At 46.4% G+C, this 24,305-nt stretch overlaps 1 protein-coding gene across 2 annotated transcripts in view; it reads left to right on the forward strand.

The window, feature by feature from the left end:
• Window positions 1–24,305, forward strand: part of Tg (thyroglobulin) — a 181,717-nt gene that overhangs the window by 53,839 nt on the left and 103,573 nt on the right. For both annotated transcript variants that reach the window (XM_036208076.1, XM_036208077.1), the window contains exons 26-34: window positions 4,592–4,783; window positions 8,797–8,964; window positions 13,943–14,008; window positions 14,450–14,530; window positions 15,970–16,107; window positions 17,513–17,689; window positions 19,264–19,375; window positions 20,868–20,947; window positions 21,654–21,797. In XM_036208076.1, coding sequence (XP_036063969.1) covers window positions 4,592–4,783; window positions 8,797–8,964; window positions 13,943–14,008; window positions 14,450–14,530; window positions 15,970–16,107; window positions 17,513–17,689; window positions 19,264–19,375; window positions 20,868–20,947; window positions 21,654–21,797 — 1,158 coding nt within the window. The remainder of the gene's footprint in view (window positions 1–4,591; window positions 4,784–8,796; window positions 8,965–13,942; window positions 14,009–14,449; window positions 14,531–15,969; window positions 16,108–17,512; window positions 17,690–19,263; window positions 19,376–20,867; window positions 20,948–21,653; window positions 21,798–24,305) is intronic.

Genomic DNA, 24,305 nt, shown 5'->3' on the forward strand with positions numbered 1-24,305 from the left:
TGTCTTTAAAAAATTGACTATCTATCTATCAATCATCTATCTATCTATCTATCTATCTATCATCTATCTATCTATCTATCTATCATCTATCTATCTATCATCTATCTATCTATCTATCTATCTATCTATCTATGTATCTATCTATCTATCATCTATCAATCTATCATCTATCTATCTATCATCTATCTATCTATCTATCTATCTATCTATGTATCTATCTATCTATCATCTATCAATCTATCATCTATCTATCTATCATCTATCTATCTATCTATCTATCTATCTATCATCTATCTATCTATCATCTATCTATCTATCTATCATCTATCTATCTATCTATCATCTATCTATCTATCATCTATCTATCTATCATCTATCTATCTATCTATCTATCTATCTATCATCTATCTATCTATCTATCATCTATCTATCTATCTATCTATCTATCTATCTATCTATCTATCAATCAATCATCTATCTATCTATCATCTATCTATCTATCTATCTATCTATCTATCATCTATCTATCTATCATCTATCTATCTATCATCTATCTATCTATCATCTATCTATCTATCATCTATCTATCTATCATCTATCTATCTCCTATCTATCTACCGACCTATCATCCATGTATGTGTGGATGTGAGCTGGTGCACATATGCCACAGCATGCATGTGGTGGTCAAGGAACAACTTCTCTCCTTCCCCCATATGGGTTCTAGAGATCAAATTCAGACTGTCAGCCTTGGCAGCAGGAGCCTTTCCTTCCTGAGCCATCTTGCCAGCCCTTTCACAGTCTGTCAGTCCCTGCAGAGGTGTGCTGGGGCCTCAGCATTCTCAAAATACCACAGGGAGAGCAGGGAGGAAGTCTGGGCCCCTGGTAGGTAAGGGATGAGGAGCAAGTGTCTCCAGTCTCCTGTGGCCTGCACCCCCTGTCCTGCCTTGCCTGCCTCCTGCTCCTCATCTTCAGTGTCAGTGAGGTGCCAGCAGTATGCAGCTGGGTTCTGTGGCTTGTGGCTCCTTCCACTGTCCTGGTTTTCTGGGCTATAGCTTTTCAGGGGTTCTGAGAGGCAGAGTTTCTGACTTCTCTGTCTTATTTCTGTCTTCGAGGCAGCCAAGCGGACCAAACCCCCACAGTGCTAGCTTCCCAGAAATTCTTGACCTTAATATTTATAACAGTGAAATAGGGGTCCTGTATGGATCTGGGTGTCAGGAAGGTGGAATGAGGTAACCCCTGTTTCCCCAGGAAACCCTGCTTAGCAATTACTGGAAGAGTGAGAATGTCTACAACTATTCTTCTTGTGAAATTTTCTGTTGGCTGAGGACCAGAAGACGCACAATGGAGGCAGGACCTGGGATGGGAGGTTTGGAGAGGTGTGAGGTGGTATTCTCTGAGGACTGCAGCTCTGGGCACAGGGATGGCAGCACCCTGAGGTCTCAGCCTTGAGCTGGAAACAGCTGGTGTTAGATGGCCGGACCACAGTCTCGGCTGACCCTGCAATACCCTTCAACCTCTGTAAGGACAAGTGCCGGTTTGTTCCCTCACATCCCTGTCCCGATGGAGCAGAGTGTGGATGGGGTACTAGAGACTCCTGGTGTTGGGTTTCTCTGATGTACAGCCAGGGTTGCTGCAACTTCCGCCTCAGTGTGCAATGGTTTCTACCATCCATTTTTAAGCATAAAAAAAGCTTCGGGATTATTTTATTCTAACAATAAAAAGCCAGAACAAATAAAGTAACCCCAGCTAAAAATGTCCCTTGAAAACTGTAATTTAGCCTTTTATCGCACTTAAAAACACAATTGCATTTAAGTGTTTGTTGTCTTGTGCCTCCCTCTGTCTCCTGGAAGTTTATATTTGGATTACAAGGGAAAGTGAGAAGCTCTTTGCTGCCAAGCCAAACGAAGGGCAGAAATTGGCTTGCTGCTTTATTTTGCTTTCTGTCTGTTTAAAGCCAAGATGTGTTCCCGCTGTCCTGGAAGTGGAAGGCGGCTGGACTCAGCCTCCTGTGTTCTCTCCATCTCTGCTCAGACTATTTCCCACTTGTACTTTGGGCTCAGTCCTTTCGCCAACATGCTAATAATGTGTTACAGGAGGAAGTAACACAGTTTCTAAACAGCCCTCACCCCCTAAGGGCCACCATGTCCATTCCCACCCCTCGCCCTAAGTCACTTGTGTGATGGGGCAAAAAAAAAAGGGGGATGGGGAGTATCAAAGACTCCCACCCAGCTTGCTATGATGTCCAGCATCTCCTGCTCTCCTCACTCAGATGAGGTCTATGGTCCTGGAACCTATGAGAAGAGCATGAGAACCTTAGCATCATAGGAAGCCTATGTTGGGAAGCTCCTGTGTGATGGGCTAGCCCAGCCCCCAACCAAAAGATGAGGTCTGGAAAAGGGAAGTGTCAAACTACCCATTGCATCCAGGGGAAACTTCCTCCACATATGATCACTGTGATCTGCCCCACTATTGAGAACACGACAGCCACGTAGGGCACACAGTCTTGGCATGTCCCTAACTCGTCACTAGGCATGGAAGGACTGTAAGGGCTTTAGTGGCCCAGTGGCTGAAGCTGGAACAGAACAGAACACTTCCTGGCAGAAGAATGGATTCAGTGAGGAGAGCACTTTGCAGGATGTGAAGTTCTCAGATTAAAATGAAGAGGAGAGATGGGGCTAAAGTGAACGTGAGCGGCTTTAACAGTCGGGGGAAGGCCTAGAAGAGCCAACAAGTGATACTTGAAAGGTGGGGGGAAGCCTACTACACAGCAATTTCAGGGTCCTCCGTGGCACTTGTCCTATGTGAAGGACATCCAGGTCAGCCTTGACCCTGATCTTGGCACCAGGAAGCACTGGCCGGTAGAACAGCGGTCTGAAAACCTATGGAATGAAAATGACAGTGAACAGTCACACAGTAACCACTGTGCATACACATGGTTGTGGCAGCATAGTTCTGGTCCAATGGAATCAGTGTTCACATAGTGGCATTTGGCTGAAAACTAGTGATGCACGTATCTGGGAGCTGCTGCGTGGACATTTTCTCACATAGTTTAGATACGGGGTGGGGGAGAAGGGGTGGCATCTTTTCTAAAGGCCCAAGCAGGGTGTGAATGAGATGCAGGGAAGGAGTGGCAAGTTCTAATGGTGGCAAACCACAATGGCTCTTTTAAGGGAACCTGGGCTGCACTGAGGGATGGTGGCAGCTTTCCACGGGATGCTAGGCAGATGGGGCCGAGTGGGTCCATGCTTGGAGGGAAGAGATGCTGGCATTTGGGAGTATATAAAACACCCGCTGGGCAAAATCTAGCACGGGAACCATTGTGTAGCTGTCTTGTGTGCAGTTTGTCTCTGTTCAACATCCGTGAGGGGAAGGATTCTCAGGCCTGTGTGTAGGGGAGGAAACAGAGGCCCAGAGGATGCTGGCACTTGTGTAGCAAGGGGCCATCAGGGTCTGCCCTTGGGACCTGCAGTGTCTCTAGGAATGAGAGGCAGTGCAGGCCTGGACCACCACTGGGCTAATGGGGAGTCAGGGAAGGAAAAGCATGGGCTCTGAGTCTTTTCTTCCACCTACCTGCTGTAGACCAGGGAAACCAATTCACATCACAGATCACAGACTAAGGTTGTCTCCTCAGAATAACATGAACATAAGAACAAGGCTTCTCTCTCTCTCTCTCTCTCTCTCTCTCTCTCTCTCTCTCTCTCTCACACACACACACACACACACACACACACACACACACACAGACAGAGAGAGAGAGAGAGAGAGAGAGAGAGAGAGAGAGATTGATTTTGTAGATTGGTACTTTTGGGAGAACCAGAGTTAGGAACAGGCAAACTCCAGTGAAAGCCACTTTTAATCAGAGGGTTAGCAGAGACAATGTGACCCTGCTAAAGTTGATGGCCTAGTGACAGAAAAAGATGTGTTGAGTTCTTTAGAAATAGCTGTTGTGGACACTGTAGAAAACAGCTTGAAAAGCAGGTATCAGCAGGGGCTGAGTGATGGTGGGTCACATAGTGAAGGGTCACAGGTCAGTGACTTTGGAAGAAAAAGCCTAAGACAGGCTGAAAGCAAGCAGCTAGACCCTTAGCTCTGCAGCTGCCTTGTCTACTCTGAGTCCCTCTGTGGCTGTTTGATATAACAAGATGGAGGAAATAGCATCCATTGTGACATCTGAATGATGGCAGCCAAGTTTCCTTGTCTGCCACTGCCATGTGTTTGGGCTTATCTATGTTACATACATAGCACAATAAACATGAAATGAGCTGGTATGGGGTGTAGTATCTATGCAGACAGGAAATTGTCACATTGGAATAATCAAAGGAACAGCACATGCAGTTTTCTAGGTGTGCTGATATTCACAGGTATAACGCGTGTGGTCCAGGTAAATGGCTTTGAGGTCCATGCATGGCAGCCATATCCTCTCCATGCATGGTCAAAGTACAGAGGTTTCATGCCAGAGAGAATTCTGTCTTGGCCCCACACTGTTTTTGGCACACATGGGCCAAATTCAACAGACTTGATTGAGATCAAGAAGCTCTGCTCAACTCCCTAGGTTTTGAGGTCTTTTGTGTCTTTTTCTGCCATTTTTTAGGCCATGAATCCACTGCAGCTGGTCAGAAGATCTTCGAGCCAACAGGTTTTCAAAACATGCTCTCTGGGTTGTACAGCCCTGTGGTGTTCTCAGACTCGGGAGCCAACCTGACAGATGTACACATCTTCTGTCTGCTCGCCTGTGACCGTGACCCCTGCTGTGATGGCTTCATCCTCACACAGGTCAAAGAAGGTATGGCCAACTGGAGGGCTGGACCTGACCAGGGATATGGGGTACTTGGAGACTCCAAAAAAAAAACAAAACAAAACAAAAAAAACAAAACAAAACAAAAAAAAAAAACCCACAGTGTGGAGCCTGGCATTGGAACTTGTAAGCATGATGTTACCATGCCCAAATGGAAGATACTCACACACCAAGTTAGAGGCAAATGCTAGCCTCTTACTGATGTCATAGATTGTGCCAATACTTCCCGTTATAACACTGGTTTAATTTTTATGGTTGTCTTCAATTTTATAAACAAAAACAGAGGCTCCAAGAATTGAAATAAATTGCTCAGTGCTATATAGCCTCTGAGGGCACAGGGTGGTATTTGACCCAGGTGTATCTTACTGTGGAAGACTGGCAAGGTCACTTTTGGCCAAACTGCCTTAGCTCACTACTCTATGCTGCTGCTGACTATATTGATAACCAGCCTATGAAATATCTTCCCTGGGTTATTTTCAGTGGTCCCTCAGAAGTGGGTATCTTTTCATTTTGCAGAAGTAAACCTATGCACTTAGTATTGTGTCCTTATGGTTAGGAAGCGACTTTGGAGTTACAGTGTAGCTTAGGGTGAGATAGTAGGGATTCGGTGGCCTTCTGCGGAAGTAGAGGCTGGTCCATACTGTGGGGGGTAAACAGCACTTAGAGGAAGTGAGAAACGCAGGGCAATGCTACAATAGGACTTACTCGGTGTTAGGCTAGAGGCTGGGAGACACACACCATCTGGTCTTAGGGCCACTGGCAGACTCTAGGTCTCAGTAATTAGGTCAGCATGGCGAAACGGTGCAGGAAACAAGAGCTTGCATTCTCTTTTCCTGCCCCTCTGTTCTTTTCTCCCTGAAGAGATCGTCAAGAGAGACAGTGATAATTGGTAATGACTGGGCCCAGAAAGAAAGTTAAATACAACTTTGGAAACCTATCATGTTTGTTCTATTCAGAGTAGAAATGAAGAGTTCCTCAGCTCTCAAATAGAGTGCATACTTTAACTTGGAAAATCGAAGAGGGAGGGTAGTTGTGGGTGGAGGAAGAAGGGTACATTAGAAGTCAGTTCATGATGAAGGGGGAGAACTTCAAGTTTGCTGTGGTCCCCAGAGCAGGGAGAACAAGCAGAAGGTGGCCTTGGCTTAAGAGGGAGCAGGAGGGAGAGGGTGCACAAAAGGGACCTTTTCAGCTGCATCAACAGGCGTTTCATCTTGAGATGGGAGGCTTAAAGAGAGTGAGGGTCATGGTCACATTTGCATTTGAAGCCAGTACTCTGGTTGGAGTGTGGAAAAGGTGACAGATGAGGCTCACTTGGGTGTGGAGGGGTCAAGAAGGTGAGAAGTGATGTGGAAGACCAGGTGGCCTGGACTGGGGTGGTGGCAATGGGGTGAGGAAAAGGAGGCAAATCAAGAGGACTCTGGGTGTGGGTAGTGAGAAAGAGGAGGCGTGTGGCTGGCTCACATGGTGGGAGTCTGCTCTGTAGTAAGTAACAAATAACGGAGACACCAGGTTATCTATTGCATGACACCAGAGGGAGACTTAGAGAGCTCGGGAGTCCGCCTGGGCACACTAAGTCTGAAGTACATTTGAGTCATTTACAAAATGTGGCTCATTTTGGTTGCAAAGCTCCAAGGCCCAGAGGGGCCGAGTGGATGAAAGACAGAAACCACTGGATAAGTGGAAGCATCGGAGGTATCAGAAAGGCCCAGTGGACAGAAGCCAGAAGCCAGTGGAGTGGCAGCAGCTCCTGGTAGCATAGGAAGTTGTCGGATTAGGGCTGGGGATGTGGCTCAGTTGTTAGAATGTTTGTCGTGTGGCTCTGGGTTCCATCTCCAGCAGCACATATAGCCAGGTTTGGAGGTGCACACCTGGAATCCTACTCCTAAGGAGGTTGAGGAAGAAGGGTCAGAAGTTTAAGGTCATTGAGTTAGAGAACTGCCTAGGACACACTAGACCCTGTCTTAAGTTTGTTTGTTTTTTTTTTTTAATAAAAGAAGTGTTGAGGACAAGTGAGAATTCTGGGAAGACAGAATATGATGGGTGAGAAGATGCACAGTGTGTCTGACCCTAGTGAATACCTGAAAGAAAGGCAGAGCCAATAGGCAGGAAGAGATCCAGGGCTTCTCAAGGTAACCAGATGAGGGAGGGTAGGAGACACAGGGAGCCTCAACTGTGCCTCATGCTTCTGACGGCCCAAGTAAACAAACAACCACTGGAAGATGACCTGCTGAGCTCACTGGTCAGCAGTGCTAAGAATGAAACTGGTTGGTTTTTGTTGTTTTCACTGAAACAGAGTCTTGCTCATCCCAAGTTGAAATTTACTAAGTAGCCAAGGATGCCTTTGAACTTGTGTCCTCTTCCCACCTCTTCAGTGCTGGTATTGTAGGCATGCTTCAGCATGCTTGTAACATGTATGGTACCAGGGATTGGCCCCCGGTCTTTATGCGTGCACAGTAAGTACTCTGCTAACAAAGCTACATCCTCAGGCCCAGAATGAGACGGTTTTGTTGAAAAGATCGTTAGAACAACTTGGTTTCTAACTGTCCATCTGGCATCAGCCCCATGATTATATACAATGTGGGTTCATGTTAGTGTTTAGATGGGCAAATCATTAAGTGTCCCCCCCTCCACACACACACATGTGCATCAACACATGTCTTTCTTCATACCCATGTTTAGAATGTCTGCCTTCAGAGCCAGGATGCCTCCTTGAATAAACATATCTTCTGTGGGTGCCACCATCTCTCCAGATGCTGTGTGACTCACCAGACCATGTGATCCTTCCATGTGGAAACACTGACTTCATTTTCCCTAGGATCATATATGAAGGATCATTTTGTTCTGGGGAGCAGTGAGCTTTCCAAACCCCATTTGCCATGACCTTGTGGTTGGCAGCCTCCTTGCTGTTCCCTCCAAGGCTAACTAGTGAGCTGTGAATTACCCTGAACCCAGCATCTTACCCACCCCTTACCCTCAAATGCACTGCCAGAATTTGGGCCCTTGGGACATGCCTAAACCATCTGGCTGTCCTTCCAGACTCATCCGGTACAGTGGGTGGTTGGGAGTTTTAATTTAGAGGGCTTTGGCTAGACATGCTGAGGTCTGGGGACAGAATCCCGCTACATCCTCTACCACAGCCTGCAAAGTCATTTAGCTTTCTTTTAAATCCCTCCTATCCCTCTCCCCTCCTAACCAACCCTCACAAAAGCTGCCAGCAGCCTCCAGCCTCCTCTGGCTCCCTACCTCCAGCTCCCAATGTCTGGCTGTATTCTCAAGAGGGAGCAGTTAAGTGACACATGAGACTCTAAGCTTGCTTTGAAGTGGGGGCTACTGGGAAGAGGGACTCGGGAACCCCCATGACCTCAGGTTCATGTAAGTGTCACTGAAGCTGGAGGGTGTGACGAGCAAGTACCTGGTCCCTACTGCAGGAACATGCAATGCTAGTAGAGGAAGCTGTGTGGTTTCCTTTTGACCTGGGGGTCGGGGGACAAGTCTCTGCATTAAGTCCATTCTCTCTCTCTCTCTCTCTCTCTCTCTCTCTCTCTCTCTCTCTCTCTCTCCTCTCCTCCTTGTTGGGGCTCCTGCTGCCTCCTCCCTTTCACTATTGCTCAGATGCTAGGAAAAAAAAAACACTTCTCCTTTTGTGGTGTCTCAGTCTCCCCCCTCTGTGAAATTTGAGTATCTAATGAGGTCAGTGACTCTTAAGTCTGGCTCTGCACCAGATTCTTCTGTGTGCTCCTTGAGAACATTGACTCTCCAGTGCCATCTCAACCCCCATGTGACGCCATGATAAAGTCCACAGCTGGTGCACGCTTCCTCTGTACTATATCAGTGCAACATAAGAGGACCTCTGAGGCCATCTTTGGAAAGGGATTGGAAAGCAGGGTCTGGTACCCCAGTGTCCCTGTCCCATCCTTGGGCATTGTCATGGCTCTCAGAACACAGGAAGGCTATGCAGGGCCTTGGCGGTTTCCTTCACACTGGTCTTTCCTCTTTGACAGGGCCCACTGCCTGTGGACTTCTCAGCTCTCCCGACATTCTGGTTTGCCACATCAGTGACTGGAGGGATGCCTCTGATACTCAGGCCAATGCTACATGTGCTGGGGTGACATATGACCAGGGGAGCCGCCAGCTGGCCTTAACTCTGGGAGGCCAAGAGTTCCTTCAGGGTAAGCCTCTACAGTTCACCATATTTCTAAGTTCTGCTTCCCACCAGCGGGGTGCTCTGCTAACTTCTTAGGTGCAGTTCAGCACCCCGTGACCTTGTAGCCGTATTCAGCTACAAAACTCCCAGGGTGCAGGTATATCCTCCTCATGCTGACTTCGCATCCTCCAGACCTATGTAGGGTCCATTTATAGTCCAGAAGGAAATGCCACTCATGATATTGCACAGAAAATTACTGGCTGAGTTCAGTGTTATCCCACCAAAACGTTCAGTTGATTTAGCTCTCAAAGCTAGCTGGGGCCAAGATCCCTCGGGAATCTAGCATGCCTGGCTTCAGGCTAATCAGCCCTGGGCCAATTGGGCCAGGCCTGCTCCTGCTGGCTTCATCCTCCTTGGGATGAGTGTGTTCTTCTCCTGCAGGTGGCAGAAGCAGGACAGAATAAGGAAGAAGTGCAAAACCTCTGAAAGTCCAGACACACTCATCTCTCTCTCATCCTGGTGCATAAACAAACCACATGGGGAAACCAGAAGCCAAAAGACGGGAAATACTGTTCCATCAGTGGGAGGTGTTGCAAAGTCTCATGTAGATTATCTAAAGATAAGTAAGGGTGGAGGATGACAGTGAGATACCCCGGGCATTCTCCCTGGGAAGTTAAGAGCCTCAGTGTTGCACCTAATGCCCTGCCGTTCTAATCACAGGAGTACAGGGATAGGCCTGTCACCGGTGAGGGTGTGCAGTGAGCAGGAAACTTCCAAGACTGGGGTGTTCCCCCCTCCTATATACTGAATCTCTTTGGACTTTTCTATAAGATATGTAAACATTAGAGACAGCAGACTGACTCCTCAATCTATGGAAATGCCTGCTGAGTTGCCAAGGTCTCCCTGTGCCAGTCAGACCTCCTTTCTGCCTTCTTGCCTAGCTGCCCCTCTTAGCAAGCCCCGGAGAGAGAAAAAGGCATCATTTTCTGGCCTAAACTAGCCCTGACCAGGCTAGTGTTGTTTACAAGGTCGGGCACAGCATGGCCCATGTCATCCAGAACTGGTTAGACGTGCAACATCTCAGGCCCCCATGCCCAGGAGGGCTAGGAATCTGTTTTCTGAGTAGTTCTAATAATGTTTAAACATGCTGCCTGCTAGGTTGGCAAAGAGCATAGCGATGTCATAGAAACAAATACTTCATTGGATTGTTAGGCCACAGAGCAGTAAGACTGTGGGACCTGCACATGTACACAGTGGTTCCAGAAATGCACTGCGGCTGTGGTCTTGCCCATCTTCCAGCTGAAGGGAAGCAGGCACATGGGACTTAGGCCACTTCCTAAGGAGGCTTTGTCTGAAACAGCCTCCGGGTGTCTTAGCCACTCCAATAGTGGCAGGCACACAGGGGGAGCTTTGGACGATACCACGTCATCTATTTTTTTTTTTTAACTCGTACTGATACCAAGGCCAATATATGGTATGTATGCTGTTTTTTGGAGGATTATACATGCCTCACTAATTCTTGGACCCCCACAGAGCATAAAATCCAGTGTAGAAAACACGGCGATCTAGATGGCACACATGACCAAAGCCTGGAAATACACGCCAGGATCTGGCCGAATTCCAGAGAGTCTAAGTAGCTTCTTTTGGGATAAACAGAATCAAACAGCTTATGTGTGGGATGGCTGCCTCACAGATGGTCTTCATCACTCTGAGAGGCACCCAGGGTGGAAACAGGCATTTCAGGAAAGACATGTGATGATCTGGCGGCAGTAAGTTAGTGACCTGCTTTAGCCAGAACATGTGCTTGGTGTGTGTGCCCAAGGAGCCAGGAATGTGCCCTGGCCTGGCCTCCCTGCAAAGGAGTGACAATGAAGGGCCTTTGAAGGATTTACTGTATGTGAATCTCTCTCTCTCTCTCTCTCTCTCTCTCTCTCTCTCTCTCTCTCTCTCTCTCTGTGTGTGTGTGTGTGTGTGTGTGTGTGTGTGTGTGTGTGTTCGTGAATCAGAAGACAACCTTGGGTATCATTCCTTAGGTGCCTTCCATATTTTGTTTGAGACAGGGTCTCTCTTTGGTCTGGGGCTTTCCTGAGCCTAGGCTAGCAGGACAGTTCCAGGGACCTGTCCTTTTCTACCTCACATCTCACACTCACTGGAATTACAAGTATTTTCCTGGTTTTTTAAATGGGTTTTAAGGATTGAACTCAGGTCCTCACATTTGTGATGGCAAGTGATTTATCAACTGAGAAAAAAAAAAACCAGCTTTGGGGTTTTCAATGCAGTGTGTGTGTGTGTGTGTGTGTGTGTGTGTGTGTGTGTGTGTGTATGTGAATGTGTGTGTGTTCTAGGGCTTTCTTATTGAGGTGGTAGCCTTATGATCAATATGTGTATAAGACAACTTTTGGTTTATAATCTCAGGGGCATACCTCAGGCTGCCCTGACGTCCCTTTTAATGAAGCATCTTTTCAAACAAAAACAACAAACTCTATCTCCATCCAAGTTCACTGAGGGTCAGCCCCTTCCTTTGCATTTCACAGTTTCGCAGAGGCTGGTTGAATTGTAGAGCTGGCAGAGCCATGAACCAAACCCCACTGTGAACACTTGTTCAGTGCTGGGCCTGCCCAGGCCACAGTCTTTGCAGTTCGAAAGAGAAATATAGTGACAGTCGTGGGGACTACTTGGAGGCATGGCTGGAGGCACACAGAGGCAAGGTGCTGCACGGATTGTTTGCACTGCACATTCCTTTGGCTGAGCCTCAGATTCTCCCCATAGTTCTGTAATCTTCTTCAAGCACTTAGCCACCCTGAGCCTCAGGGTCACCCTCTGTGAAGTGTGAACATTTTGTTATGGAATGAAGTGCCAGCATGCTGTGCAGGCAACAAGAAAATGGCTTTGTTTTCCAAGTTCCAACCATCTGGCCATTTACCTGTGTGTCCCACAGCAACCCTCACTAGGGTGGATTGCTTCTGTTTCTCAGCAAGCTGCTGATGTCAGAACTGAGTCCAGCAGAGACCTGGGCCTGGATAAGGCAGGCTTAGATCTGTATTGGAAAGCTAATGTGGGTAGGCTCCCAGCTGTAGGAAACTACAGCTTAGTAGAATCCCTGACCTTCAAACAGGAAGCTCACCAGAGTCCGATTTGCATTATAATTTTCATGATCCTTTGCATCACCTGCCGGGGCAAACTTGACCCAGATAGCACACTTCAGAACAGAACGTTTTGTCCTGCTCATTAATACCATAACTATGGCTCAACTTCTGAACCCTCAAGTTATTGTGCTCACTCCCCACCATGTCCCCTAGGGCTGCTTTCAACTACCGTTGTACCACATCTGATTTCCTGAAAGCAGAAAAAGCTTTCAAGTCATGTGTGGTTACAGCAGAGAATTCTTTGGCATCTCTGATAGCTGGGAATTCCTCCTCTCAGATGTCACTGCAAAGCCTCGCTTTTGGACTCGGTGAGAATACCAGCTCACCGTGAGTCCTACTTCAAAGAAGGCAAAGGAGAGAGATTGAAAGGCTACTGGCAAAAAGAGCAGAGGGCTCAGGAAGGAATGGTGGGACCCGCCAGGAGTTGGTGGCGGTCTTCACACGATGTCACCATAGCCCTGTGATGTATCCTCCATAACAAAAAACCCACCAGGCACATAGGAAGCATCAGGCTAGGTGCTGGGTACAAAGATTACAAAAGTTTCCATTGTCAAGGCCAAGGAGCTTCCCAGCTAGCTGAGGTGATGGCTGTGGGCATCACTAAAGCACAGGCCTGCAGCTTGCCATCTTCTTAGATTGAGGATTGTCAACGTGGCAATGCTCGCCTCGTGTAGTTTCTAGAAACTAGCTAGGTCCTGAGATCCCTTAATCCATCCACAGCTGACTTCTGGTGCCCACAGCCAGAATAAATAAACAAATCAATACACCACCAGCTCACAGATCACCAAGAGATGATTTGGTACAGTCTAACCCTGCAGCAGGTGTACACAGGAAGTTTCCCCCTCAAGCTATCAGGGTTGTGTGCCAGGTGAGAGTGCTGGACTTCTGCCCGGACTCTGTCTGAGACTGAGCAGGGGAAAATGAGGAACACCACCATGAGCGTATGAGAAACATAGCTTTGTCCAGTGTGGCACCAGGGAAGGAGAACTTGCCAGAGAAGAGAGAGAACTGGCTGGAGTGGGGAGGGGAGAGTGATGAGGGAAAGGAAAGGATATGTGAAGCATTATCATGGTCAAAGTAGATGGTAAATGTCATTTTTATAAATTTATATACTTATAAAGCCCATCACTACATATAATGAATATGTGCCAATAAAAAATTAAAGACTAGTTAATAACATTAACAATACATTAAGTAAGAAAAGTTGCCAGTGATTGAATATGTGTCAGATGTGAAGGATCTAGAAGATAACTTGATAGTTTTTACATTTATTGATTTATGTATTTGGTTTGTGTGTGTGTGTGTGTGTGTGTGTGTGTGTGTGTGTGTGTGTGTGCGCGCGCGCGCTGTGCTTGTGGGTATTACATGGGCAAGGTCAGAGGACAACTTGACTGGGTTAGTTCTCTCCTTCTACCATGTGGGGTCTGGGGAATCAAACTGAGGACATCAGCTTTGGTGACATGTGACCTTACCCCTACCCTGCTGACCCAGCTTCATTAAGGAGGTAGGAATCTCAGCAGTGTTTGATATCAGGAAATACCCACAATGGGACCTCCTGAAAACCTTATTTTCTTTAAGCCATCCCTGAACTGCTTTGCTCATGCTCATATGTTGTGGGTTTGTGACCCTCCACACATTAGTCTTTTGGTTTCCTGAGCTGGATCCCTGAAGTCTGGCCAGGATTGGCTTTTGTACCCAAGTGTTGGAATGGTACTCCACGAGGCTTTGAGGGACTCTGTGGAGAACAGAGTAAAGCCAGGAACATCTTAGGTGGGTGGGGGATGATGAGACAATTGTAAATGTGGGTAACCAGTGAGAGCAAACACCAACAGACTCATCAAATGCAATCCTCTGCAGGTCTGACACTCTTGGAGGGCACTCAAGACGCCTTGACCAGCTTCCAGCAGGTTTACCTCTGGAAAGGTAAGCTCTGAGGTGGGGAAGCAGGGGTGACAGATAGAGGCTTCCTTGATTCGACCCCAGTTTGTATCCCTCCACAAGGTACTCTGCTCTTAGTGGGAAATGAAATGCCGACCAATGTTCTGTGGGCATGCTTTCTATGGAGCAGAAGGGCTCCCATTCTTCACCGGAAGAGACACACAGTCTAAAAGAATGCCATGTGGAAAACCTCCAAAAGATGGAGCAGGCAGGAAATTCTTGGTTCTGGGCAGATGGAGTTCACTGCTACAGACTGCCTTTGTCATCAGAGTGGGCTGTTGGAAACCTCAGGAAGCATTTGCCTAGGGAACTTGTCCCCATGGCTGGATTGGTCCCTGGCTCTTGTTGATTTCCTGGTTGTAGGATGGGAACATTGCTGTGTGGCTTGCCTCATCATTACTGGTGATCTTATTTTCTTTTTCCTAGATTCTGACATGACATCTCGGCCGGAGTCTATGGGATGTGGAAGGAATGTGGTACCAAGGGTAGACTCTCCATCAGAAGCAGGTATTGACTCTAAAGAGTTTAAACAGTTGGGGCCTGGTTATGGAGACAAGATAGTGGCTTCCAAGGTCTAATCAATGAATAGGCCTCATATTCTGAAGCCTTGGAACAGTAGTTCTCAACCTTCATGATGTTGTGACCCTTTAATACAGTTCCTCATGTTGTGGTGTACCCCAACCATAAAATTATTTTGTTGCTACTTCATAACTGTAATTTTGCTACTGTTATGAATTGTAAATATCTGATATGTAGGATATCTGATACATGCCCCAAGGGAGTTGTGACCCACAAGTTGAGAATCTCTGAGAGCCTCAAAAAACACCAAATTATGCCTCTAGTCTAATTATCCACTCACGAATACAGAGACTCCTGACGTGGGCAAGAAGAACAGAATGTAAGGAGGCTTCATTGTCCACCAATGTTGCAGAAGCAAAAACAAACACAAGAACTGCAGCAGGAGAAATTGCCTGCTTAAAGAGCAGAATTTAACAGAGCATGCCCAGAACTCCAGAATTTCATCCCTGTAGGGCCTAGAAAAATGTTACTATTTGTCAGAAATTATCAACCCTGTCAAAATGAGCAGTCTGTAAGGAGTCATGGCAGGCAGGGGATGAGTTCATCTAGACATGAGTTGGGGTTGTGCATGGGGAAGGTGTGAGAACACCTTGCCTCCAGAAACTATAGTTTTACTCTAAGGTGGCACTAAGAACCAGGAAGAATGGGGAGAAGAGAGAAGTAGAGTGAGATAAAGGGGAAGTCTGAGGGCAGAAGGAGAGTGTCTTAGCCTACTCAATGCTGCGGTAACAACTGTCTAGACTAGGTAATTTATAATGAATACCGTGTATTTGGCTCCTAACTCTGAAGGCTGGCAAATCCAGGATTGAAAAGCTGTATCTGCTACGGGCCTTCTACTGTGCAGTAACATGGTAGAAGACACCAAAGGGGGTTCAAGACAGCAAGAGGGAGACAACATCCACCTTTGCAGGAGACAACAACCTGCCCACTGTGCACTGGGTTCAGAGACTGAATTCCAGTACGATGTAGCAAACAGGAATGTGGCCGGCTATAAGTTTCAGAGAGAAGAACCTAGTGATGTGGCTGCTGTGATTGGCTCATCTATGTCACATGAGGCCACCCAGGCATGGATTGAAATCTCAGGAGAAAGCCCTACCTTGGGTAGAAATGTGGACCAGGGGGCTCCTAAGGTTTCTTCCAAACCCAAATTCTGGGTTTCACAACTGTATGATTTTTGCATTTTCCTAAGACATTCTGAACCCCTTTTTGTCTGACCAGATCTGCCCACTGTCATTTCTAGCCCTGCTCTGGCCTCAGGTCATCTAAGAATGTTATTGACAGTGTCTCTGGTCTGTCCCCAAGTCTGCTTCTGTCTGTTTCATGCTTGCCGTAGAGATAAAGAAGCTGACCCTCTCCTTCTTTTTCAGATGTGGCAACAGACCTTTTCCTCCCTGTGGACACTACCCAGGTCATTGTCAATGCAAGCCACTCATTGCCCAGCCAGCAGAACTGGCTCTTCACACACCTGTTTTCAGCAGAGCAGGCAAAATTGTGGTGCCTTTCTCGTGAGTATCATTAGATGGAAGCCTTCTTTCAGATACTGGTTCAACAACTCCTGAGATGTAGACAAGCTCAAATTCATGGGCATAACTTAGGGGTCACTACACTCTTAGTATAGAGATGGGGCTTTGTTGCAGAATATTCCTTTACACTGTATGAAGATATGTCACTGTGATTAGTTTAATAAAGAGAAGAATGGCCATTAGCTAGGCAGGAAGAGGTTAATTGGGACTTCTGGGGACAGAGATAATTCAGAGAGAAAGAAAGGCAAAGTGGCTAGCCAGATGTACAGGGAGCAAGATATGCAAGAGGAGATGTAAAAGCCATGAGCCATGTGGCAGTATGTAGATGAATGGAAATGAGTTAATTTAAGTTGTAAGAGCTAGTTAGAAACAAGTCTAAGCTATAGGCCAAGCTTTCATAATTAATAATAAGTCTCCATGTCATTTTTTTGTGAGCTGGTGGCTCAAGAAAAAATACAGCTACAGGGTTTGATCCCAGCCTTCAAAAAGCTCACAGTGAAGGTAGTGTCTGCTCAGCAACCAGAACCTATCATTCACTTGTCCATCCATCTATCCATTCATCCATCCATCCAGTGTTGAATATTCATTATGTTCTACAACTTACATTTGACTTTGTGGATGAAAACCAAAGCAGAACCAGCCATGACCTTTTCCTTAAAGTAGTTCACATGTATCTTTGGCAAGACTGACATATGTAGGGAACAGAGTATTCATATACAAAGACCTGGGTCTCTGGTCCACTGACTCTTAGTGCTTCTGAGAGACCATGGGTAAAGCCACTGAGCTTTCATCCTGTTGTCTCCTGTATTGCTGATTTTGTTCCTGACCTCTCATTTCACTTGGGCTCTGCCTAGACTCGAGCCGCAATAACACCTATTTCCCCACTTCATAGATCCCCATTGTTTTTGTTTAGGCCTTCTTGACTACCATGGGTATATTAGTATTTTACCAACTAGACACAAGTTAGGGTCAGCTGAGGGAAGGGAACCTCAATTAAGAAAATGCCCCCATCAGATGGCTGGTAGGCAAGTCAATGGGACATTTTCTTGATTAATGATAGATGTGGGAGAACCCAGCCCTTTGTGGGTGCTGCCATCTCTGGGCAGGTGGTCCTGGGTTGTATAACAAAGCAGGCTGATCAAAGCATGGGGAGTAAGCCAATGAGCATCACCCTCCATGGCCTCTGCATCAGCTCCTGCCTTGAGTTCCCTTCCTGATCAACAGGAAGCTGGAAGGTGAAATACACCCTTTCCTCCTCAGGCCACTTGTGGTTATGACAATTATCACAGCAATAGAAAGCAAACTAGTGCGCTGGAATACTCCCCGGACATTTCTACCCACCTACAGCCTTGCATGGACTAAACACTGGCTGCCTTCTTGCCTTTAGGGTGTGCCCAGGAACCCACTTTCTGTCAACTTGCAGACATAAGGGAGACCACACCTTTGTATTTCACGTGCTCCCTCTACCCAGAAGCCCAAGTCTGTGACAGTGTCCTGGAATCTAATGCCAAGAACTGCAGCCAGATTCTGCCCCACCAACCAAAGGCCCTCTTCCGGAAGAAAGGTAAACACTGTGGCCTTCATGGGCCGGGTATCTGATAGGACACCACTCTGCAGGTTCAGAAACAGTGAGATTACTTTCTTTTTCTCTTTAAAAGTAATATTCTTGATATACATGTGCATGCATGCACGTGAGCATGCACACACGTGCGCGTGCATACACACACACACACATACACACATACACACACACACACACACACACACACACACACACACACACACACATCAACAATTAAAGAAAAAGGAGACCATGAATTTTTTAAAGGGAGCAAGGAGGGATGCATGGATGGGATTGGAAGGAGGAAAAGAAAAGGGAAATGATATAATTATATTATAATCTCAAAAACTAATATATATATTTATATATATAATGTAAGATTTTATATATATGTAAGATTATCCATGACCCTTCAGAGATGTGAAGCCATTGAGAAAGGCATCAGGCTGACACTTTCGAGTGATCTGGTCGGGGGTCTTACCTAGGCAGACCACCGTTGATGAACTTGCATCAGGATTTCATGCAACTGTGTGGTACAGAGATCCCAGAAACCGTGACTTTTATGACACCACAGTTGTTCTCTCTCTTCAAGGACATTGATGATGTCATTTTGTCATCATGATGTCATTGTGATGTCGTTTTTTTCACCCTGTTTCCCCTAGTCATTTCTTCTTCCATCTTCTTTGCCAAGGCCCTTCTTATATCTGGGGGCCCTTGGCTTCCCCCAAACATCAGAGGCCACAGGGCTATGGAGCAGCTCTGACTATTTGGTGGGAGCTTCTTGGCTGTGAGTTTCTCCTTAATATAATCTGATCTACTCACTCTTGGTGGGATCCTTTCTTTAGTACTCCTAGGCCCTTTGTCAGAGGAATCTCACAGTACTTGTCCTGAGTGCACACACTAGCAATGTGGGAGAGTCTTGAGTCTCTGGGAAGCCTAAATCATGCTCTCAAATTCACTGTGAGGTTTGTATATCTACTATTCAGGGACACCAAGGGACCCTCTCTTCTGGCCCTTCCAGAAATAAATCTTCCATCTTTGTCCCTGTGGGAAGGGCACATAGGCTATCCTTTCTCCTGGAGATGCAAGGGTCTAGTGGCATACATGCTCACTTCTTGTTGCTTCACAAAGGGAGCAGAACCTGCCTCCCTAGTCTCTGGAGCCAAGGCTCATTCCTCTATGGGCTTCCTAAATCCTGAGTTTGCACTGTTCTGTCTCTCTCTGACTCTCATTTCCCCATGGGCTAATGCCTCTACAAGAGTCCCTTGCATGGAGCCCTGAGTTCCTTTCCAAGTACCTACTAGTGGTTCATATTTGTAATCCTAGAACTTGAGAGATGGAGGCAGGAGGATCAGAACTTCAAAGACATCCTTGGCTCCATATTGAATTCAAGGCTAGCTTAGGCTACACAAGACTCTATCTAATCAAACAGAATCTTCCAAGTCTGATTCTAGTGAGCTTTGGGAGCAAATGTATTAGTTAGTGTGCCGTCTTCCTGGAAGTTCAGTCTGGGTTTTATTAATTATTCCCATATTTGCAAAAGTATAATAAATTTTATTTCTTTTCCCTCTGTGCAGTTGTGCTGAACGATCGAGTGAAGAACTTTTATACTCACTTGCCATTCCAAAAGCTCACAGGGATTTCCATCAGAGACAAAATCGCTATGTCTGGGAAATCCATTTCCAATGGGTAAGTAGCCAAGTTCTACCTCAATGCTTATTAAGATGCCTTGGCTTCTATGAATAGGTGGTGTCTCAGCCTTTAAAGGCAGAAGCATAATAATGATCTAACCCAAAGCTAAGGGTATAGGAAATAGCCAGATCAGCAATATTCAATGAAGGCAAATGACATATTAAATACCACATTTGGCTCTCAGCTGCAGTCTGCTGAGGGAGAACAGATGTACTGAGCAGTCTTGTCAGTTAATAAAAGTGATCAAGATGGTAATAAACTTGTTCCTCAGAGCCTTTAGGAGTTTGTTTAGAGTCTGGAAAGCAAGCAGAATTTTTAACATACCCTTAGCATATAAGAATGTTTCACTTATGACCTCTACAACCTATGCTGTTATTTCTTCATTGGCTTTTTTGTTGGTTGTTATAACTGGAGATGAGCTTTCTCTCAGCACACCCCATGGACCTCACTCTCCAGGATCTCCAAGTGTGCTATTGCCTAATTGCCTAACCACATTCCTGGGCCTTCCCTGGTCCTTCTGAATTTGAGGTCCTGGGATGGGACTCAAGAGACAAAATTTTAAGTGAGTCTTTTGTATTTTAGCAGTCACTGATCCGTGAACTGCTAATCTGTAAAGTGCTGTTGAATTATGGAATTGCATCCTGTTGCTGGCATTTAAGAGCTGTTTCTGAGAGTGGAGCTCAAAAGATGATACTGGCTTGTTTGTCTTGAGATCCAGCTGGACATCACCTTCCTAAAGGAGGCGATAGAAGCTAGGCATCACCATAGTGGGGAGAGGGGATAGAAATCACCATGCTGAGCCTGGTACTAGGACAGGAACTAGTGGGGCAGAGCTTGAGGTCATAGTTCAGCCTAGAGCTTAACTGGGCTTTCAAAAAGAAAGGGAAGCAATAGGTAGGCAGGTGAATGGCTGGCCAGGAATCTAGAGCAGAGAATGTCAGAGATGACTTACCAGCTTCAGGGAAGAGATGCAGCCTGTACTGGAGAAGATGCCCAGCAGATACAAGTTTCAACACTGGGATAAGACTTGGATTCAGGAAAGAACAGCAAGAATGAAGCAGGATCCCCATACCAGAAAGGACCAAGCAAGCTCTCAGGAGTCGGGAATGAGTGATCAGATCAAGACATGAGATCAAGGCAAGGAATCTTAGACCTGGACTCCAGAGCACCGATTCAAAGTGCTAGAGCCCCTCTGCCATAAAGCTGCAGGTGGGGTCCTGCAGTGACACTAGGGGAATAAACAAGGAGTGTCCTGGAGAGGGCCTGAATGAGTGAGTAAATAAGTGGAGGACCAGAAGATAATGTTCCTGAGAAAAGAGTTGGACTTTGTTTATAGAAATCTAGAATGCCAATGTTGGCCAAAGCACCCACACTTTATGTGCTTACAGAGAGATCTGATGTCCAAAGTTTGAGTTATTCTATTCATTCTACATAGTAGGTCCCAGATGTCCATGGTAGGCTTCAGATACATCTTTTCTTCTGACTCTAGGTTCTTTGAGTGTGAGCGGCTCTGTGACAGGGACCCATGCTGCACTGGCTTTGGTTTCCTAAATGTCTCCCAGCTGCAAGGTAAGGGTAATAAGGGAGGCAGCCCCCACCTCTGGTGTATTGTCTCAGTCTAGAAACACTCACACTTATGATCCTATATGGTCCTTAGCATCTCCTCAAGGAAAGGAGGATGAGTGAGCCTCATGCACAGTAAGAAAATGGGGCTGGGAGAGGCAGGTGCCTCATCAGTATGAAATTATCGGTGTGACTGTCCTGGTCTGTGATCTGTCTACCTCATATGTCATACACATATGTCAATCTGATCCCAGCAAATGTCCCTCCTTGTTTCCAGGCTTCACTTAAATGGCTTCTGCTGTATTTTCCTAGCTGAGCTTTAGATACATCAAGTGATCTGTATCACTCAGTCACTTGATAATGTGATTCTGGACAGTTCACTTATAATCTCTCCAGGTCTGAGCATCCTCATCTGTAAAATAGAAACACACATTACTTTCCTCTCCAGGCCCAGTGAAATGACATCCATAGAGCTGGCTCACTTCCTATGCATGATTGGCAGGTAGTCTGTTAGGAGTAGCTACCTCCATTCCTGGACTCATGGGCTATAGCTCTTAAATAGAGGAGTTGGATCTGTAGGGATGACCAAGTCCCTACCTGGAATACAGCACAAAATCCCAAGCATCTGCTGAGCAATGGCTTGCAGAATCCCTCCTGCTCAGCTCATGTTTCTTACTGGCTCACTTTCCTGGACTCCTGGGTTCTCCACCAGGAGGAGAGGTGACCTGCCTGACTCTGAACAGCATGGGGATTCAAATGTGCAGTGAGGAGAATGGAGCAACCTGGCGCATTTTGGACTGTGGTTCTGAGGACACTGAAGTGCACACCTATCCCTTTGGGTGGTACCAGAAGCCTGGTGAGTAACCTGCTCCTGACTGCTGTGCCTTTTGTAGACTGTGTCCCAATCTTGCATTAGATGACATCTCAGGATCAGGAAAATGTGTCAGAATTCACTGGGTACCAATGACAGAAACTGGTTCTGTTTACTTTAAGAAGAAAAGAAATGCCTTGGAGACTTCGTTAACCTAAAGGAAGGATGACCAATGAGGTCTCAGGAAAGATGGAACCAGACCAGATTCCAGGGGTGTAGTTAGCCACTGTCTGTAGCCTTCTTTGGTTTGCCAGTCCTTGCTGATTGCTTTAGGGGGGCTGCTTATCTTATCCTACAGAAGCTTTGCATTCAGGATTAGGTTGACCAGCATGTTCTACAAATATCCCCACTGTGAAAGGGACAGCTTGAGTGACAGTCTCAGCTAACCCAGAACTACTAGAAGAAAGGGAGCTAAGGTCCTGTCACTGGACAGGCAGCAAAGTCAACAACAGTTGTCCATGCTGCCATGATCTCTCAGTTTCCTCACTGTGTCCATTGTTATCCTCTGTCAGGATGATGTAATACATGGCAGTATCAGAGAAGGAAGGGGGCAGCCTGTGTATGCTTTTATGCACTTGAGTTAAGATTTCAGGAGAGGACAGCCTGAGCCCTCTGTGGTTCATGAAGGCAAGTAGTTACAGAATCTAAGACTCCTTTCCAGGTATATTTTAGGAGAACAATTTGAAATCAATGAAGGAAAGAGTGAATGATGTTATGTGTGCTTAGACATAACTAGACTGACATGAGCTGTTAGCATCCTCCCTTCATCAGGATAAGCTGTCTTCATAAGACTCATATCAATCCTTAGATTTTGTCAATAGGACAAGTGGCTGAGCCTCTGGGTCCATCCACCTCAGTTCTGGGTGTCTATGATGTGGATGATGGAAACTATCCATCTGCTTGTGTCCCAGGAGCAAACTCACAAAGATGTCTCAGAGACGAAAAAAATTATCTCAGGAAGTCACAGAGAGACTTAGAAGAGGATCAGTGTCCCCAACCTGTCCCATGGTGGTTCACTCCCAGTTGTGAGTGAATCTGGACAGTGCTGGCCATTCTTGACCCTTTCCTAGAAACTAGAGTTATGCAATAGCTGGTGTAACAGAAGGCTTAGAGAAGTGGAACTTTGTCTCTACATTCTTCCTACCGTAACCCACCCTTTGCCTACCTAGTTTGGGAAATGAGGGAAACTTGGCATTCTATCTGTGCCTGCTGTGTGTCAGATACATACTAGGTCTGTGTGAGCAATTCCATTTCACCTCATGGAAGCTCAGTGGAATGGACATCACTTCCTCCATTTCTGTATGCAACAAATGAGGCTGACAGTGGAAGGTGCTGGCCCAGCCCATGTGGCTATTAGGAAGCAGCCAAGTTGAAATCCCAGGTCTGATGATCCACAGCTTCCCCTTTACCCATTAGGATAACTCCTAGCAGGCTCCCTAATGAATGGTTCTTAAAAACTCCAGACACCTTTCCTGGCTGGGTTTTCCCAGTTCTAATAACTGACAAGCAACTAATTCATCAATTGGAAAAGGTTAACAGGATAGCAGACTGACTACTCCTGGAGTGGTCTCCCTAATCTAGGCCATGTTGGAACTAATAGTTTGGTTTCCAGGGCAGAGCTGCCCTTGGCCTTGCTCACGCACCTGTACATTCTTCAGCTTTGTGGCAGTTAGTCTGGACGTGATTATCCTGGGACGGAATAATCTTCCTGCTTGTGACTGTCTTCTGCCACTTGTATCTTGAGTTTAGGTTGCTCTGTTGGATTTTTCTTTCAACAGCTTGGATTGTTTTAGGGAAAAATGGGAGTTGTATAATGAAATTGCCTCTGTGGGCTTATATTTCAAGGGATTTTTTTCCCAGAGACGTTTCTAGGCTTGACCTTGAGGGCCAGGGAGGAGAGGGGCCTGCTTGTCTAATACATTAGTTCTGAAGGACCCCCATGGACCGCTGTAAGCCTCAAGATGCTACAGAGCCACATTCACCTCAGGACCTCCTTTTCATCTGTCCTCTGACCTCTTCACCCCCACTGGCATCTGGAAAATGCCACTTTCCATTTTCATTTGAATGTGGAAGTGTTGGACGGGAAGAAGCTTCAGTAGTAGTCCATTTGTCCAGAATGTGATGGAAGTCGGTCCAAGCTGTTTCAACATCTTGACAGGGGCTGGCAAGGATAAGAACCCAAGGAAGGTACTCCTGGTTCCAACAGGTCCCGGCTGCTCTGTTCCTTTTCATCTGACTGCCTGGAGTGCTAGTGTCTTGCAACACACACTCTGTGACTCAGGGTAGGGACTCAGGAGTCCTGACCAGAAGCCACATGGCAGAGAACGAAAATTCATATCAGGGCTGTCACTCAACAGCAAATACTGCCCACGTGTCAGGAGTGCCCAGAAGCCTCTAGTGCGACAACCTGGCCTCTGTTTGTGAGGCTCTGATGCTGGAGGCCATCGCTTTGCAAACATTGTATCCTATTTCCCTCTGAGGAGAAACAAGAGG

Source organism: Onychomys torridus, chromosome 16, assembly GCF_903995425.1.
Source record: "Onychomys torridus chromosome 16, mOncTor1.1, whole genome shotgun sequence".
In the NCBI taxonomy this organism is placed as follows: Eukaryota; Metazoa; Chordata; class Mammalia; order Rodentia; family Cricetidae; genus Onychomys; species Onychomys torridus.